General features: G+C 44.7%; 3 protein-coding genes and 1 long non-coding RNA gene across 4 annotated transcripts; 3 read left to right on the top strand and 1 right to left on the bottom strand.

The window, feature by feature from the left end:
* Positions 1–4,388: 4,388 nt before the first annotated feature.
* Positions 4,389–5,486, bottom strand: LOC139785728 (uncharacterized). The gene has a single exon (XM_071724892.1). The coding sequence runs from the start codon at positions 5,479–5,481 to the stop codon at positions 4,396–4,398; it is 1,086 nt and encodes a 361-aa protein (XP_071580993.1). The 5' UTR covers positions 5,482–5,486; the 3' UTR covers positions 4,389–4,395.
* Positions 5,487–5,641: 155 nt separating this feature from the next.
* LOC139785729 (uncharacterized) lies at positions 5,642–7,097 on the top strand. Its single transcript, XM_071724893.1, has 2 exons — positions 5,642–6,331; positions 6,403–7,097. Exons 1-2 carry the CDS (start codon positions 6,264–6,266, stop codon positions 6,974–6,976), a joined length of 642 nt encoding a protein of 213 aa, XP_071580994.1. The 5' UTR covers positions 5,642–6,263; the 3' UTR covers positions 6,977–7,097.
* Positions 7,098–8,478: 1,381 nt separating this feature from the next.
* LOC139785730 (uncharacterized) lies at positions 8,479–11,847 on the top strand. The gene has a single exon (XM_071724894.1). It carries the CDS (start codon positions 8,479–8,481, stop codon positions 11,845–11,847), a length of 3,369 nt encoding a protein of 1,122 aa, XP_071580995.1.
* Positions 11,848–12,427: 580 nt separating this feature from the next.
* Positions 12,428–13,897, top strand: LOC139785732 (uncharacterized). Its single transcript, XR_011722062.1, has 3 exons — positions 12,428–12,806; positions 13,069–13,349; positions 13,496–13,897. It is a non-coding gene; the product is annotated as an uncharacterized lncRNA (long non-coding RNA).
* Positions 13,898–18,498: the final 4,601 nt, after the last annotated feature.

Genomic DNA, 18,498 nt, shown 5'->3' with positions numbered 1-18,498 from the left:
ACAAATAATCGCACCGTTGATTTCGGGTAAAAAAGCTGGAAAAGGTATACCGCGTGCCATGACATTAAACGGCAACAAGATCGACCATATAATTGCATCGTCGATTTCGGGTAAAAAAGCTGGAAAAGGTATACCGCGTGCCATGACATTAAACGACAACAAGATCGACTATGTTCATTGGGACGATCCCAACGAGCTTGTAGATCGTCTCCGATTGCTCGAAGCTTCGCGCCTAGCGGGTCACACCGGTCACGATAACGAGATCCTGTCGATTATCGAGGAACTTCGCGAGGCTGGACTTATTATAAATTAAACCGCGCGTCGGCGAGTCGTTCAATCAACATCGAAATGCCGATCAACAAGTTTGGTATATCGCTCGGAAGAGGCGGTGCGGAACCGTACTATCAATGGAGCGGATTAATCAGAAATTACGTGCGCGATAACGCTCTTTGCATGGTCGCCACCGACTTTGACGCGAAATCGCGCAAGATTCGACGGATAGCGCCGCCTGTAGATGATGGCGATGCCGCCAATAAACGTTACGTGCAGCAGAGCGTGCAAATTTTGAAAGATCAGCAGGATGAAATCGAGAGAAAGATGGCCGCATTCCAGAATAACGTGCAAATTACCCTAAACGAACTTCAAAAGATGATTCAAGATGTAATTGCGAATCATCGCGAATAGATAAGAACGTACATCTGATCTCTGCGTCAGTTGCGCGTCAGCGTCATGGCTAGTAAGAAGCAATCAACTGAGAAACGGAGGCTGGTGGAAGAACTACACGCTCCTGCGAGAAGAAATTTTTCGCGAAGACGCGTCATAGTGCGCGGATACGATGACCTGTGGCAGGCGGATGTGGTCGAGATGCGTCCATACACGCGATTCAACAGAGGCTACTACTACATACTCACCGTTATCGACGTGCTGAGCAAGCACGCATGGGCCGTACCGCTCAAGGCCAAGAGCGGAACCGAGGTTACTACGGCGATAGCGAAAATAATTCGAGACGGCGGAAGATGTCCGAAAAATCTGCAGACTGACAAGGGCAAAGAATTTTACAACGCAAACGTGCAGAAACTCTTGAAGAAACATAATATCAATCACTATTCGACCTATTCCGTAATGAAGGCATCGGTCGTCGAACGATTCAATCGCACGCTCAAGAACGATATGTGGAAAATGTTTACGCTCAACGGAAATTACAAATGGATCGATTCGCTGCCGGGTCTCGTATCGGATTACAACGCGCGAAAGCATCGAACTATCGGTATGCGACCCATCGATGTTACCCCCGCGATCGCCGACAAGCTCCTAACAACGGTGTACAGCCACGTAAAGATCGCTGCTCCCGCGCGATTCAAAGTGGGCGACTCGGTACGCGTGAGTAAATTCAAGACAATCTTCGAAAAAGGATACACGCCAAATTGGACCACGGAGGTGTTTAGAATCGTCAAAGTGCAGAAAACTAATCCCGTGACGTATCTGTTGGAAGATTCCTGCGGAAAACCCGTCGCCGGCGGCTTCTACGAATACGAGTTACATTGCGATGCAAATCCCGACGTGTATCTCGTTGAAAAAGTTTTGCGCAAAAGGGGGGATGAGGTTTATGTAAAGTGGTTAGGATTTGATAATTCACACAATTCATGGATACACAAGAATAATGTATTGTAAAAATTTATTACAATATAAAAACATATTATACATACAAATGAGTCATTTATTTACATAAATATCTAAATGTATTTACAATTGTATTTTACAGTGGTATTTTATAATGCCCCCATGGCAGCGTCTCGGTAGAACCGGGTATAATGTATCGTTTATCATCGTACGGACTTAGAGCTATTTTCGTTTCGGACACGGTGTATACCTCGTGCTGTTTGGATCTTATGCAGGTCTGCTGTCGTGTCATTTCAATTTCGTCGCGCAGACACCGCGTGTAATCGTCGAATGTTATCGACCTGGCTACGACGTTACTCTTAACACCTTTAGCTTTTTTCGTATCTTTCATACCGTCTACTCGCAAGGCGTACATCTTTGCTCTAAGCCCGACGAATTCGGTCATTATCGCACCGTTATTTTCGTCTTTCATTAAGCCCGGAACTTTTTTATTGGCGAGTGGGATACCGTACGCATTATCGACCGCGTAATCGCTTGTGTCAAATCTAATAATGTGGCGCTTCATGGTGTCATACACATCTTCGCACTCGATGTGATAAATGAGACTGTCAGTATCGGTGTACGTGACTTTACACTTGTCGCGATACAACGGTAACATGTACTTGTGATGAAATTCGTACAAACATGTCTTGGATATATCGAGGATGCACATACCCACGTAGATTGGTTTGTCGAACTTCACCTCGAGTTTTCGCATTTCTATTGCTACTAAATTCTCCGAAAAGACGCTTCGGCTATGAAAATTTGGTTTCGCGATCAATGCCTCCGCGCCGTATCTACCCTCCCAATGAGTCACGAGTCGCACGTCAACGTGATTGCGCACATTCTCCATGGTTTTGCCAAACACAGCATTGTTCATCAATTTGTATAAATTTTTCTCGAAATCATTCTTGGCCAATGTTCTAAATTTCGTATTAAGTTCTATATAATCGCGAAGCCATGGAGATTGCGCGAATTTCAATATGCGGTGAATCTTTGATATACGGAGACCGTGACGAGTACACTGCTGCAGGTTGCGATAATGTATTACATAACGTTTCTTATCGTATAATGTTGCGAGGAGCTTGTCCTGCCGCTTACCGGGTGGTTTATCACGCGTCGGACAGAATGGTAGGTCAGTGTGCGCGTCGTGAAGATGTTGCGGATATTCCAAGTCGACTTCGAGAATGTAGCCTATCGTGGAATCCACCGCAACATCCATAACATTAAAATCGGTTACGTCGTCGACCCATTGAAAATCTGCGTAAGGCAATGGTTGACACATTGCCCAGCCGTATAAGTTGTTTACGTCAAAATACATCAGATATGACGACGGTTTCGATGGATCGTACGACTGCATGTACTTGTTGTTGGCCAGCGCGTATCTGTTTGAACATTGACTCAAACCGCCGCGTATACCGCGTTCGATAAACATGACCATGTCAATGTCGGTGAGCAATTCGAAATTGATACGCGTATGCTTCAACATAGCGTCCCACGTAAAACCTGGTAGAGTATAATAATATGCCGGATCGAGTCCATAACTCGCGACGCAGCTATCGCGAAAATTTTCAAAGATATCGGCCAACAGCAAGACATCGGTTTTGAGATATAAATCGCTGTAGTCACCGAGCGTTCGAATGGAGAACCGCTGCCAGACGTTGACGGCGTGCGCGTAATCGCTCTCGGATACGGTGTCACCTGTCAATGAACTATAAAACGAGTCGCGCGGTGGTAAACACGAGTCCTCCAACTTTTCGACGCAGTCAATGTACTCATACGGAAATACGCCTTTTCGTGTCAGCAAATCAAAATTTTCTGCGGATATTTTACAAAATTCGCGTTGCAATATTCGCAGTTTATCCTTGCTTAGATAAGATGCCAATTTGTCGAGACTAGCGGTGAGAAACTTGTACGAATCGATAAATCGCAATTTGACGCAAGTTTTCTTATCTTTATCTTCGGTGCTTTTAACGTTTTTTGTAAATGAAATGTATTTCTCTTTTGTGATTGGGAGCAAGTCTACATGTCCTTCGTACGCTGTTGCTATTTCCGTTATAATAAAATGTGCGTCGTAGCCAGATAAATTATGAAAAACTATGGGAATGCAATGCGAATCTTTGTAGTTCAGATTACAGTTTGAGTGCGCGGGACCTCTGTACTGACCGGTCAGATGACAATGATCGCGTACTCGCACGTCGTCTGGCTCGAACGGTTTTTCGCACACGTGACAATGCGTTGCGCTGTTAAACTTTTCCCACTCGTCTCGCGTGAAATTCGCCATGGGTATATTAGTGGACAAGATTGTCTTTACGTCGTGAGCTAAACGTTTTAGCTCCTCGGCGAACCACGCGACGCAATCCTTATCGCGACGAAACCGATACATTGATAGCGAGTCGTCGTACGAGCAGCGCACGTAGTACCCTATGCTAAACACGCGATGATGTTGATATGTGTACCTGGACGTTTCCGGATCCGCTTCCATCTTCTCCAGGGTACATTCAAGGTCGGCGTATACGATAAACGGAACTCGTTCCTTCCTGCCGTGATTCTTGAAAGCCAACCACTTGTCGTTATCGCTCGGTAACTTGATCGCGCAGTCGTTCATCTCCTGACAGTCGACGGTGTGGGCTTCCAATTTCTCGCTGGAGCCGAAGTAGTGCAAGCATCTGTAAATAAAGAATTTTTTTTAAATATATTTTCTATGTAAAAATTATTATTTATTAGGATGTATACTCACCGATCGCAAAAGTATTTCCTGTGCTCTTTTTTACTCAATTGCGAGCTCACGAGGCGGGACAGGTTCTTGATCCATGCAAAATGTCCCACGTTGTCGTCCTGCACGTACAGCAGATTTACATGCCTGCCCATCTTTCGACCAGTAACCCGTATTGGCAAGATCGCAAGTTCCTTGTTTTTTTTCTCGATACCGTACACGTTGATGGAGATGTCGTTGTGATCTTCAAACCGTTTAATTTGATCCAACGTCATTGGAAATTTAATGTTTGTAAGATTTAGCACCGACGTGTAATGAGGATACGACGATTGCAGATCTGCATGTCTTTGGGCTGGATGCAGAGCAGCCGTCACTGACCATGCGAAACATGCATTGTCCATTGATCGCACGTTTATCACCGCTCTCTTCAATTTAATTTCTCGCGGTATTCCCACAAAACACCCCGCGTGCAATGGATTATATTTGTTTACGTTAACAGTCAAATTAAGTATACGCGACAACGCCCATCCGCTATCACGTTCCTGGAATTCCTCCAGCAATGCTAGGGTAGGCTCGATGACGTGTCGCTTGTACCACTCACACAGATCAGACTCACGAAAAAGTTCATTGTTTCTCGTAGCGATACTTTTATTCGCGCGTTTGTCACCCGCAACAAATTCACCATTAAACATTGTGTTTATCTTTACATTGTCATGTCGCTGCATGACGTTCCGCACATGAATGAGTACAATGTCTCTCGCATCTTTGAGAAATTGATGAGGGTCGATGTGTTTGGAATTTATTACCACACCGGTCAGTATACGACTTTCAAAGGCCGTATCTATCTCGCGCCATCTGAGTCCTGTCTCACTCGCACTGTATCCGGCACCCACATGCACGAAACGTTGACGTACCGAGTCTTTCAGACCTTCGAGTCGTGCGATACAGGCGACCAACGACTGTTTGAGACCGATCGCTAATCGTGGCCGTTTAATTCGGCTTTGTTCTTCCAACGATTCGATAAACTCGTCGCATCGTTGCTCCCACGCGGCAAAGTCTTCCCTCGAATTTAAAAGGGTGGATTGCTCCAACAACTCTTGCTCCATGTTCCTCTTTCTGACACAATTTGTTGTACTCGCGACTTCCAGTCCTCGACTACTGAGCGTATCACCCAGATTCGTCAATTTATATTCTACTAATGATGTATCGTTTGCTTTTTTACCATATCTAATTTCATCTCAGCATCCGTACATTTACGCCTTCCGAAAAATCTACGATTTGCAGTTTTGCACGTGTGCGATGAAATCATTGCGAGACACGTATGTTCATGAAAACGATATCGCGCCATTGACTTTCGGTGATTTGATCTGTATCAATGCAGCAGCCGTACATCGGCGCTATTTGCAAAATTTGCAGTTTTGCACGTGTCCGATGAAATCATCGCGAGACATGTATGTTCTTGAAAACAATAACGCCCCATTGACTTATGTAAAATTGCAGAATTTGCAGTTTTGCACGTGTTCGATAAAATCATCGCGAGACACGTCGCGACATGTTCTTGAAAACAATATCGCGCAATTGACTTATGCGAAATTGCAAAATTTGCAGTTTTGCACGTGTTCGGTGAAATCATTGCGAGACACGTATGCTTTTGAAAATAAATCATATTTGATGCTATTGCCCGATGAGGTGATCTCATCACGAATGTTCTTGACAAAGATATCTCATTTAACATATATGTGGTGGTGGTCACCATGCAGCAGCAGCCGTACAATGGCGCTATTTGCAAGATTCGCATTTTTGTACGTATAAATAGTCTACGAGGATTCTAGAGCGCAGTCAAGAGTTTGATACGGTTCGAGTACGTCGCAAACAGCCTCCAGTTACGATGTACACTCATGGTGCGAACTACTACGTTCCGATTCAGGATGAAACGTGCGAGAAACAGCACAATGAGTAAGTACCGCTAATTTTCGTATATGCTTGTGCAAAAAAAAACTTTTATAAACATAATTGTATTTTTTCAGTTTTGATAAACCCCGCTACACGCCTCGTATTTTGGGAAGGAGATTTGCCTTGACATCGACAGCGTATAAATTTTTGGATGTCGGAATCAACGCGGGACCTATGTCCTCTGTGGATATACATATTGGTGATAACCGAGGCAATCGGATAATTCTGCCTCATGCAACGTGGGTGACATTCATCGAAAAACGTGCAGATATTCAGCGACTCGTGCAGTCATCGGCGCCATCATCGCTGGCGTTTCGAGATCTGGAACTCGTTAAAATACGTGACGCAGATATTGTAAAGTTGACATCGTGCGACACCAGCCTGTACATGAAACCGTCAACCGTACTCTTCCTGTTCGAACTAGAACATTGCGTCGAAAATGTATATTTTCAACTATGTCAAAATGTTCACGGCGTAAGTGAAAAATTTAAACAATTTGTAACAATTTTACGTCAAAATTGTATTACCGATAAATGTAATGCAGTTAGAAGCTTGCATGAAGTTTATGATAAAAATTCGCTAATAGATTGCGAACTGTTGGCGTATGCTGCCGATACTATTGTGTATAATGCGCTACATGATAAATAAATGCATATAATATGGTTAAAAAAAATTTTAATTATTTTTCCTTTTCATTTACCGTTCATCTCATTCCCTATCATTAGAATTAAGCTGTCTTCGTTTATCGTTTACTTAAATGTAATATTAAAAATTAAATATATATATTAAGATCTAAACTATTAAATATCGTCGGCGAAGAAAAGATATGCGATCGTGGGCGAGAACGCGAACGGGGCCGGGAGCGAAAGAGACCGCGAACGGGGGACGGGGGCGCGAGAGAACATCTACGAGGGGGAGATAACGCGAGCAGGAGCGTGCCGTGTGACGTCACGCGGACCGACGCGGCCGTTGCACGCGGACTCCGCGGCGCGGCGAAAACGCGGTCGCCCCTCCCCGCGGCGCGGCGAAAAGGCGAACGAGGGTCCCCTCACCCCGCGGACCCCTCTCCCGCGGCGCCCGAAAACGCGAACGCGGGTCCCCTCACCCCGCGGACCCCTCTCCCGCGGCGCCCGAAAACGCGGTTCCCCCCTCCCCCGCCCGCGGCGCGCCAAACAACGCGGTTCCCCCTCCCCCGCCCGCGGCGCCCGAAAACGCGGTTCCCCCCTCCCCCGCCCGCGGCGCGGCAGACAACGCGGTTCCCCCCCTCCCCCTCCTCGCGGCGCCCGAAAACGCGGTACCCCCCCCCCCGCGGTATACCCCCCCCCCCGCGGTATACCCCCCCCCCCGCGGTATACCCCCCCGCCCCTCACCCCCCCTCATTGCCCCTTGGTTAGAACCGGCCTAGCTTACCTACTCTCTAAACTCGACTCCTTAACATTGCGAGAATGGCAAAATTCCTTGACCGGGCAGGAACTTCCGACCTTCAAACAGCTCGCCAGTTTTATAACTCATCGTTGCCAAGTCCTCGAAGCTACCGGCAAGTCAGGCGTTATTCCTACAAAGAACGGTAACGCGCGTTCAACAAACGGAAAGCAACGAGCAGCGTGCGTCGCGACGGTGAAATTCAAGTGTACTTACTGCAGCGGGGAGCATTCGATATATAATTGCAAGGACTTTTTAGCTCTCCCTGTCCCTCGTAGAAATTCGGAAATTCGCAGATTAAAGGCTTGCCTTAATTGTTTACGCTCTACGACTCATATCGCGAACAAGTGCCCATCAGGCAATTGTCGAGTCTGTAAGGCGAAACATAACACGCTATTGCATGAATCGTCGACTCCCGAGAAGCTCGATGGCGATCGGGAAAACAATCTGAAGCCGAGCTCAGCGACAACACCGACTGCGCTAGTGGCGCATGCGTCGCATCTTTCGGACGGCAAATACGTCATGCTATCCACGGCTGCCGTGTACGTCTACAATGATACGGGCGCGCGAAAACTTTGTCGTGTGTTGCTGGATTGCGGTTCTCAGGCTCTAACTTTGTATCTAAGAGCTTCGTATCTGCTCTCGGTCTAAAGCCGCGTTCATTAAACGTTTCAATCTCGGGGATAAACGGTGCTTTCACAAAGTCAACTCAGATCGTTCGATTGAAAATGTCATCGCGCATAAATTCGTATTCCTTCGACGTTGAATGCATCGTGACGGATCGAGTCACGGACAAGCTCCCTTCGTTCACTTTCAATCGCGGCGAATTTAATCTCCCGCGCAATCTACCTTTAGCCGACCCTCGCTTTCACGAGTCATCCGAAATCGACGCTCTGATTGGCGCGGAGCTATTTTGGGACCTGTTGTGCGTGGGACAAGTCAAATCATCCCAAGCGCATCCGACGCTGCAAAAGACGCGTCTGGGATGGATCCTGGCAGGCGGGTTAGGTAACCCGTCGAAACAAGATCTGAAAATACAAGCCTGCCATGCCACAGTAACCAACCTACAATTGCACGAAGAATTAACACGTTTTTGGCAACAGGAGGACATCTCTAACAGCACAGCCAATTACACCATCGAGGAAGCCATCTGCAAGAAACATTTCGCGGATAACGTGTTTCAAAACCGGTCCGGTAGATACGTTGTAAAGCTCCCGGTCAAGGAGCATGTGATGGCCAAAATCGGACAGTCTAGGAACATCGCAATGAAACGATTGCTAGCCATGGAAAGGCGTTTCAAACGTGATCCAAAATTAGAGGAGCAGTACGTGCGCTTCATGCAAGAGTACCTCACACTCGGCCACATGAAATCGGTAAACGAGCAACCTAACGATGATCCACCGGCCGTCTACCTGCCTCATCACAGCGTGGTCAAGATTACGGGGCAGTCTTCAAAAATACGCGTGGTTTTCGATGCATCCTGCAAAACCAATACTGGAGTGTCTCTAAACGACGCTCTCAGGGTGGGACCAGTCGTCCAGCCAGAGTTGATTTCCCTCCTGATTCGCTTCCGCTTCTTTCTATACGTCTTCGTGGCCGATATAATCAAGATGTATCGGCAGATTCTGGTCGACCCATCGCAGACACATCTTCAACGAATATTGTGGCGGAGCAGGCCCAATCACGACGTCAAGGCATACAAATCCCTGGTGGTCACCTACGGCACCGCAGCTGCCGCATATCTAGCCACGGAATGCCTGAATAATCTAGCCGAGAAAAACGCATCGAGATTCCCGGTGGGAGCGACCCACCTCGAGGAAGGTTGCTACGTGGACGACGTTGCGACCGGGACCGACACAAAGAAGGATCTAGAAATAGTTCGCCATCAAGTGGTGGAAATACTACGATTGGGAGCGTTCGAATTGAGCAAGTGGGCATCCAATTGCCCGGAATTATTAAAGGACGTCCAGGATCAGAACCACGAGCCAGTAGAAATTTGCAACGATGCAAACTCCCGCATTCTCGGAATGCAATGGGATCATATCAGCGATACATTTCAAGTTTCTCACGATACTCAGGAGAGACGCGGCATCGTCTCCAAACGCACGATATTATCCGGAGTTGCCAGGTTATTCGACCCCCTCTGTCTCCTCGGACCTGTCATCGTGGTCGCGAAACTCATCCTACAAGACCTGTGGAAATCAGGCAGCCATTGGGACGAGTCCGTACCACAAGACATCCACGCGCGTTGGTCAAGATTCGAGGAACAATTGTCGGTCTTAAAACAAGTACAAGTTCCGCGGTGCGTCAAGTTCGCCACGGACCCTCAGCTAATACAAATACACGGATTCTGCGACGCCAGCCAGCAAGCATACGGAGCCTGTATATACGTTCGGACGAAAGTCGGCAACGGTTACCGCATCGAGCTGCTTTGTTCAAAGTCCCGCGTGGCCCCACTCAAGGCCATATCGCTGGCAAGACTGGAGCTACAAGCGGCACTGTTATTGGCCGAATTGATGGATAAGGTCAGCATATCGATCGACATAACGCATTTCAAGAAGGTTCTTTGGTCCGACTCTACCATTACCCTATACTGGATAACCTCGCTTTCCCGGAGGTGGGAGGTATTCGTTGCCAACCGAGTTGGTAAAATACAACGTTTAACTAAGATAGAAGATTGGAGGCACATTCCATCAACAGACAATCCCGCCGACATACTATCACGCGGACTCTATCCGCACGAACTCGCGGACGCAAGTTTATGGTGGCATGAACCCACCTTTCTACAATACGAAGAAGACCGCTGGCCAAGCAAGGACATCACTCGCCCAAGAGATGATCTTCCCGAAAGACGAGAAACAGCGGCAGCCGTCGTCATCAACAGCCCTTCGATCGTCGACGGATTAATCAAGAAGCACTCGAACTTGGGCAAGATATACCGCATCATAGCGTATTGTCTCAGGTTCTACAAGGCGCATCGGCCGACTCCGGCCACCGAATCCGTTTCTCACAACGAGATGTCGTACGCATTAGGCGTCGCGTGCAAGGCAGTGCAAAGAAGCTCATTCCCCGACGAATACAGAGCGTTGAGCAAAGGGAACTCGGTCAGCGCGTCCAGCAAGATACTTTTCCTGTCTCCCTTCATAGACGAAACCGGGCTAATCCGGATGGGGGGTAGATTAAAGAATTCCGAGTTAAAATTCGACGCGTGCCACCCCATATTATTACCTCGCGATTACGAGTTTACGAAACGTACGATAAGACAAGAACACGTGCGTAACATGCATGCCGGGACTCAGGCAACTATTGCCGCAGTCAGGCAGAGATTCTGGCTTTTATCACTTCGCTCAACCGCGCGAAAAATTATTCGAAGCTGCGTAACATGTTTCAGAGCTAAACCGAGCCAGTCAGAAGCCATAATGGGCTCGTTACCTTCTACTCGCGTTACCGTTTCAAGGCCATTCTCGCATTGTGGTGTTGACTATGCCGGACCCGTCATGGTAAAGGAAGGCAAGCGACGTAATGCCCGCTTTCATAAGGCGTACATCGCTATCTTCGTGTGTTTCTCCACAAAAGCCGTACACATCGAATTAGTGAGCGATCTCACATCGGAAAGCTTCCTTAGCGCACTCCGGCGTTTCATGTCCCAAAGAGGCAAACCCGCGTGCATGTATTCCGACAATGGAACTACGTTCGTCGGAGCGCATAAGCAGATCAAGGAATTCTACGACTTGATCAACGATAGTCAGGTGCGAAGCGATATAAACCAGTTTGTTCGCGAACAGGAGACCTCTTGGTCCTTCATCCCGCCTAACGCGCCGCACTTCGGCGGTCTATGGGAAGCCGCAGTAAAATCGGCCAAGTATCACATGGCTCGAATTATAGGCCAAGCGCATTTAACATTTGAAGAAATGCAGACGGTACTCTGCGAAGTGGAAGCAATCCTGAACTCGCGACCACTCACGCAACTAAGCGCCGACCCAAATGATCTCGCGTATCTTACAATTAGTCCCGGTAATTTTCTTGTCGGCACGGCTTTGAATAGTTTTCCTTGCCACGACCTACACGACATTAACGAAAATCGGCTTACGCGCTGACAAAGAGTAGAGCAAATAAGGCAACATTTTTGGCGTAGATGGAGCGCCGTATACCTTAATTCCTGCAAGAACGAACTAAATGGAAGGCCAACAAGGGCATACAGTTAAAACCGGAACAATTAGTGCTCATAAAACAGCAAGGTCTAGCTCCTTTGCAGTGGCTCTTGGGGCGAGTTCAGCATGTTCACACCGGAGATGACGGCGTCACGAGGGTCGCCACCGTCCGAACAGCGAAAGGTGACTTCACGAGACCTCTTTCCAGGCTTGCGGTGTTACCCATAGACACTTAAGTATACTCATCTCACGTAAATGTCAAACTTCGCGTTTAGTCATAGTTAGCGTTAAGATTCGTAAAAAGCCCTTTGGTTGCCACTCCTATCTTATAAGCGTTCATTTATTCATAAGTGCGAATGTTACTTTATTTTATTTTATATTTGACTTAGTCATCTCGAATTCCAGACTAGGTTATACCAACCTTTGTACTATGCGACTCCAATTAGAGGGAGTATTATGTAACTATTCTGATGTATCTTTACGTTTTGTTCTTTCGTATTGAAAGCACGTACTTTCAAGGGGGGCGGCGTTGTATGATATATGTGACCGAGTCCGCTCCTGTTTTACCGATCTACATTTACCCGCGCCATTCGCGCCTGCTATCCGCGGGCGCTCTCGTATTATTCCGCCTAGTTACGGCCGTGCTCGCGCGGCTTGCCCCCTCCACCGCCACTACCGATCGGCAGAGAATCATCGTGATCGTCGTACGAATCGCACGTGCCGTCAAGTCGAGCGATAGACCGCGCTTTATTGTACCACCCGAGTGAATTTATAATAAATATTCAACGCAGAGAAGTGAATCCCTTTCCTTCTCGACCACGCCCGATCCTGAGGAAGCAGCCGCTCGATCAACTGCGTGGAGGCCACGAGGCCTATTCAAAACAAGATTCGTGTTGAATTCTCGTGTTGGTGTCTGAGCAAAAGCGCTTGACATTTTTCTTTTTCAATATGTAAATTTTATGTACTCAACTAAACATATATAATATTTACTGTAGAAAGAAGTACATATATTATTTTTAAAACATCAGGTTGTAGAAGATTAATTACCTTCTTTTGTTGGAGACTAATGTTTTGATTTTTTATTTTATTCTCCAATAAAATATCCGTTTTATTCAAATGGAATCTATATAAACGTATACTAATTCAATCATTACTATCTGAAAATAGTGTGCCAAGGTGTCTATGCTCACGTTAACTCTGGCTCGGTACATACTGGAACATTCTCTGATGGATTATACAATGATCAGGTTTAGCGATAGTAAAATGGCGGCGGCGGCGTTGTTACTCGCGTTGCTAATGAAGGACTTGGGAGGATGGAATCCAACATTAGAATACTATAGCGGTTATAAACTTGACGACATAAGAGATATTTGCAATCTTTTAAACCAGAGCTTGCATAGGAAACACGAAGAAGCATTAAAGACTGTCCACAACAAGTACAGCCACAAGTAAGTATTTATTTTTTGCTATGTATTTTTTTATATATTGAATATGTTACACTTTATATATTATACACGTTATAATTTATATATACATATATTGAAACATATTTTCGTGAATAACCAATGTTCATTCGATTTTATTTGTATTCTAGGATTTTCTTTGAAGTAGCAAAGCTGAAGATAAGCAAAAAATTATAACCTAAGTGATACACATCACAAAATTATGTTATCTTATCAAAGAAGAGTCGCGCTTCAAGTGATCTATTACAATTACAAAAAAGAAATGATATCTCTTTAAATTACAGCGCCAATTACAGAGAGAACATATATATTGCCTCAAAAAATAATTGTTGCACTACTTTGAAAAATCTTTACATGGTGTCAATTAGAAAAAGAATGTATGATAACAATTTTATAAGATTAAAAAGTTTTATTTAAATTTAACAAGGGAATACAAGATATTTAAATACAAAGTTTACATGTGTATTTTTTAGTGGTCACAAAGAATTACAGAGGAACAGTACAAAATGAAAATATTTTATTAAAATATTTAATCCAACGAGGGAATACAAGGTATTTAAATACAAAGTTTATATATGCATTTTTCAATAGAATAAAAGATGTAATCACAAAGAATTACAGAGATAACAGTGCAAAATAAAAATATTTTATTAAAATACATAAATTTTTCTTGTAAAAAAACTTGGCGCTGCTAGACCTCGAAATTTGAAATAAATAAGGATAACAATAAATAAAAATAATTCATAGAAGAATGCGACGGGAGTAACAAAATGATTATCAGCGTGGTGTGTATGTGCGAGCGAGTGATATGGGTGTGCGTGACGACGGCGAATAATGCGGCTTATAATTAAGTATAGGATAAGTTTATTTATTTATTTCAAATTTCGAGGTCTAGCAGCGCCAAGTTTTTTTACAAGAAAAATTTATGTATTTTAATAAAATATTTTTATTTTGTACTGTTATCTCTGTAATTCTTTGTGATTAAATCTTTTATTCTATTGAAAAATGCATATATAAACTTTGTATTTAAATACCTTGTATTCCCTCGTTGGATTAAATATTTTAATAAAATATTTTTATTTTGTACTGTTCCTCTGTAATTCTTTGTGACCACTAAAAAATACACATGTAAACTTTGTATTTAAATATCTTGTATTCCCTTGTTAAATTTAAATAAAACTTTTTAATCTTATAAAATTGTTATCATACATTCTTTTTCTAATTGACACCATGTAAAGATTTTTCAAAGTAGTGCAACAATTATTTTTTGAGGCAATATATATGTTCTCTCTGTAATTGGCGCTGTAATTTAAAGAGATATCATTTTTTTTTGTAATTGTAATAGATCACTTGAAGCGCGACTCTTCTTTGATAAGGTAATATTGAGTATTGAGTTTAAACTGACGCCTTATGGCATCTTACCGACAGTTAGTCTAGTAAGTACCATGATACCGATATGCTATTCGATTGGTAACTGTGAGTGCGCTAGCGTCTCCGGGTTCACGGTTATCACACACTCTTCACGTGCAAGCACAGAGAGAAGCACGCACGCTCGTCTCGCCGCAAGTATTCTCTATTGTTATTAAAGAAACCATCTGTACACACTATTGATTAATAGTCGTTGCAATAAACCTTTTCCTTTGTCTGTGGAGCAACAAATTGAACGCCCGTTATTGTCTTTGCCACTCCATAACCTCGTAACAGGTTATGGGCCCAGTGCACGTGTCAAGCCAGATACGTTAACGAATGGAAATGGCAGAGCTCAAGGCATTTAGTATCCATAAGTTTAATGGTCAAAACTATCAATTATGGAAGAGACAAATGGAGATATATATGGCAGATAATAAACTAATGCCGTATATTTTAGGTGAGGTACATTGTCCGAGCGTGAACTCTGAGGCTTGGCTAGAGAAAGATCGTGCGGCGCAGGCTTTTCTAATGCGAGGTCTAGAGTTGGAACAGCTAAAATATATGACCGACTGCACGACCTCCGCACAGATGTGGGCACGACTGCGGGCAGTGCACGCAGAGAAGAGCGATCAGTCTGTGCAGGTATTGCTAGACAGATTCATTAACTGTAAAATGGACGAAGAAGAGAAAATGGCTGACTACATAGCCAGAATGACCGGTTTGGCGCAGAGATTGAAAGACATGGATCTGGAACAAAAGGATCCAGTGGTGATTGCAAAGATTCTAGGAAGCCTACCAGCGAAGTACGACAACATTAGAACTGCATGGTATGCCGTGCCTAGAAGAGATCAGACCATTGAAAGACTCACTGATCATCTGGTGAATGAGGAGACTCTGTTGAATTTGCGTTCACGAGGTGAGAATCAAGCGTCTGAGGCATTGGCTACAAATGCCAGGAAAACCAGAAGATCAGCCACTGCCTACGATAAGAATGGTCAGAATAAAGGTAAGCCGACTAGAAGGCCTGGCAAATGCAACTTCTGTCACATCCCTGGACATTGGGCACGTGAATGTGAGAAAAAGAAGAAGGCACTGCAAGGAGCGAATGAGTCATTGGTTGTTAAATCGAAATCGTCAGATGGGATTCAAGCTGCCGACACAGCCAAGCTTCTCATGGTTGATTCAATCAACGATTCAAAGACGGAAGATACATGGTATGCAGACTCAGGTGCGACAGAACATATGTCGTTTCGCAGGCAATGGTTCAAGAATTTCAAGCAATATTCTGAGGACACCTACACAGTTAAAATTGGAGATGGCACGCGGATTGATGCCAGAGGGAGAGGCGACATTGACGTCAGGGTAAGCTATGCAGATGGAAAAACAGCCATTTACACTATGACAAATGTACTTTACGTACCCAAGCTCAGCAAGAACCTGCTTTCGATCATCAAAACGACAGAAAGAGGTATTAAAGTCATTTTTATGGAAGGTGGTAATCGTGTGCTGTTTGAGAAGAATCAACAGCTCATCATGGATGGTATAAGAAATGACAACTTGTACAAGCTTAACCTGAAACCACTCCATGCTGCTGAGATCCAACTGGCGATGTCCGAGTCCCTGAAAATATGGCATGAACGTCTCGGTCACGTGAATTATCAGATGTTGAGACAGATGCGTGACAGAAAAACAGTCGAAGACCTTCAGTTTAATGACACGGATGGCGGTAATCTCTTCTGTGAGGGCTGTGTGTATGGGAAACAACATCGGCAATCTTTTCCTAAAACAGCTAGAAGATCGACCGTTCCAGGCGAGATTTTCCATGCGGATCTATGTGGAAAAATGAGCACAGCATCCTTGGGAGGTGCAAACTATTTCTTGCTGTTGAAGGATGATTTTTCACGGTACTGTTTCATCTATTTTCTCAAGAGTAAGACTGACGTGCTGGAGAATTTGAAGCAGTTTTATGCTGAAGTACGAGCCGACGGGCATCAGATCAAGAAGCTCAGGACTGACAATGGTCTGGAGTTTTGCAATGCAGAGGTCAAACAGTTCCTGCGTGAAAGAGGTATCAAACATGAGACATCGACACCCAGAGCTCCGGAACAGAACGGATTCATCAAACGCCAAAATAGAACTGTCATAGAATCAGCTAAGTCAATGATGTACAGTCGAGACATTCCACGCTATTTGTGGGCCGAAGCTGCTAATACGGCAATCTATCTAAAGAATCAAACGGGATCAGAAACTCTGAGTGGGTTAACGCCCTTTGAAAAATGGTTTGGAGAGAAACCGTCCGTAAAACACTTAAGAATCTTCGGAAGTCACTGTTATGTCCATGTGCCAAAGGATCAGAGGACCAAATGGGATATGAACTCAGTTAAATGTCTAATGATTGGTTACAGTGATGGAAACAAGGGATACAGAGTCTACGATCCAGCTGCCCAAAGGATCCTGATACGAAGAGACGTCATTCTTCACGAGGACGGAGAACCAGAGACGGTCGTAGAGAGTGCCCTGCCGAAGATCACTTTATCAGTCCCCGATGAAGAAGAAACTAAATCAGTAGATGAGACCAATCAGACTCCGAGGAAGTACAAGAATCCACGCCTTCCGATACCGAGGTCACCATACCCGACGAGAAAAGGTTCAAGGTCAAGTGACACTGATGAATACGAGCAAGCGATAGTTGCTGAAACCTTCATGGCGAGTTCAGAGCCAACAACGATTCAAGAAGCCTTAAGAGCTGAAGATTCGGACAAGTGGCGTGAAGCAATCAAATTAGAGCTTGACTCATTGATGGAGAATCGAACATGGACACTAGTCCCTAGACCGAAGGATGTCAACGTCATCTCAAACCGTTGGGTGTTCAAGAAGAAGTTGAAGAAAGATGGCCAGGTTGCGAAATACAAAGCTAGATTAGTGGCCAAGGGATATTCACAAAGGCAAGGGATTGACTATGACGAGACCTTCTCACCAGTAGTTAGGTTTAGTTCAGTTCGGATGCTGCTATCCATTGCAGCAGCATACAACTTGGAAATATTTCAATTTGATGTCAAGACGGCCTTTCTGCATGGAAAGCTAGACTTGCCAATTTACATGGAACAACCCACTGGATGCGAGGAAGACGGTGACGAGGTATGTCTGCTCTACAAGGCCATTTACGGGCTGAAGCAAGCGTCCAAGCAGTGGAATACAGAACTGGTAAAATTCTTAAAAGCTCATAACTTTGTTCAATCAAATGCAGATCCTTGTGTCTTCTTTGAAATAAAAAAGGGACTATACTTAGGCGTATACGTAGATGATGGGATCTTTTGCGGAAAGAATGTGTCTGAAATGTATAACTTTCTAAACGCGTTGCACAAGGAATTTAGAATTACTTTTTCGAAAGCGGAGTTTTTCGTTGGTTTGCAAATCGAGAGGAGTCGAAACGGAGAAAAGCTAAAGATACATCAGAATTCCTATGCTAACGAAGTTCTGAAACGTTTCAATCACGAAAACTGTAATCCCGTCTCCACTCCTGCCGAATCAGGAATTAAAATGTCTGGTGTAGGTCAGAGCACTAAAGAGAATACAGCCTTCCCATATAGGCAAGCGATAGGTTCCTTGATGTATTTAATGGTAGGATCAAGACCAGACATTGCGTACATTGTAGGATTTTTAAGCAGGTTTATGGAAAATCCACAGATCGAGCATTGGAATGCTGTAAAAAGAGTGTTGAAAT

Source organism: Temnothorax nylanderi, unplaced genomic scaffold (assembly GCF_030848795.1).
Source record: "Temnothorax nylanderi isolate EJ_2023f unplaced genomic scaffold, tnyl_v1.0 TNYL_tig0872_pilon, whole genome shotgun sequence".
NCBI lineage: Eukaryota > Metazoa > Arthropoda > Insecta > Hymenoptera > Formicidae > Temnothorax > Temnothorax nylanderi.
This window is presented reverse-complemented; position numbering and strand designations above follow the sequence as displayed.

Coding starts and splice junctions, on each gene's coding strand:
- LOC139785729 (XM_071724893.1), top strand. CDS start 6,264: ATGTACACTCATGGTGCGAACTACTACGTTCCGATTCAGGATGAAACG. Junction 6,332..6,402: donor TGCGAGAAACAGCACAATGA/GTAAGTACCGCT, acceptor GTATTTTTTCAG/TTTTGATAAACCCCGCTACA.
- LOC139785730 (XM_071724894.1), top strand. CDS start 8,479: ATGTCATCGCGCATAAATTCGTATTCCTTCGACGTTGAATGCATCGTG.
- LOC139785728 (XM_071724892.1), bottom strand. CDS start 5,481: ATGGAGCAAGAGTTGTTGGAGCAATCCACCCTTTTAAATTCGAGGGAA.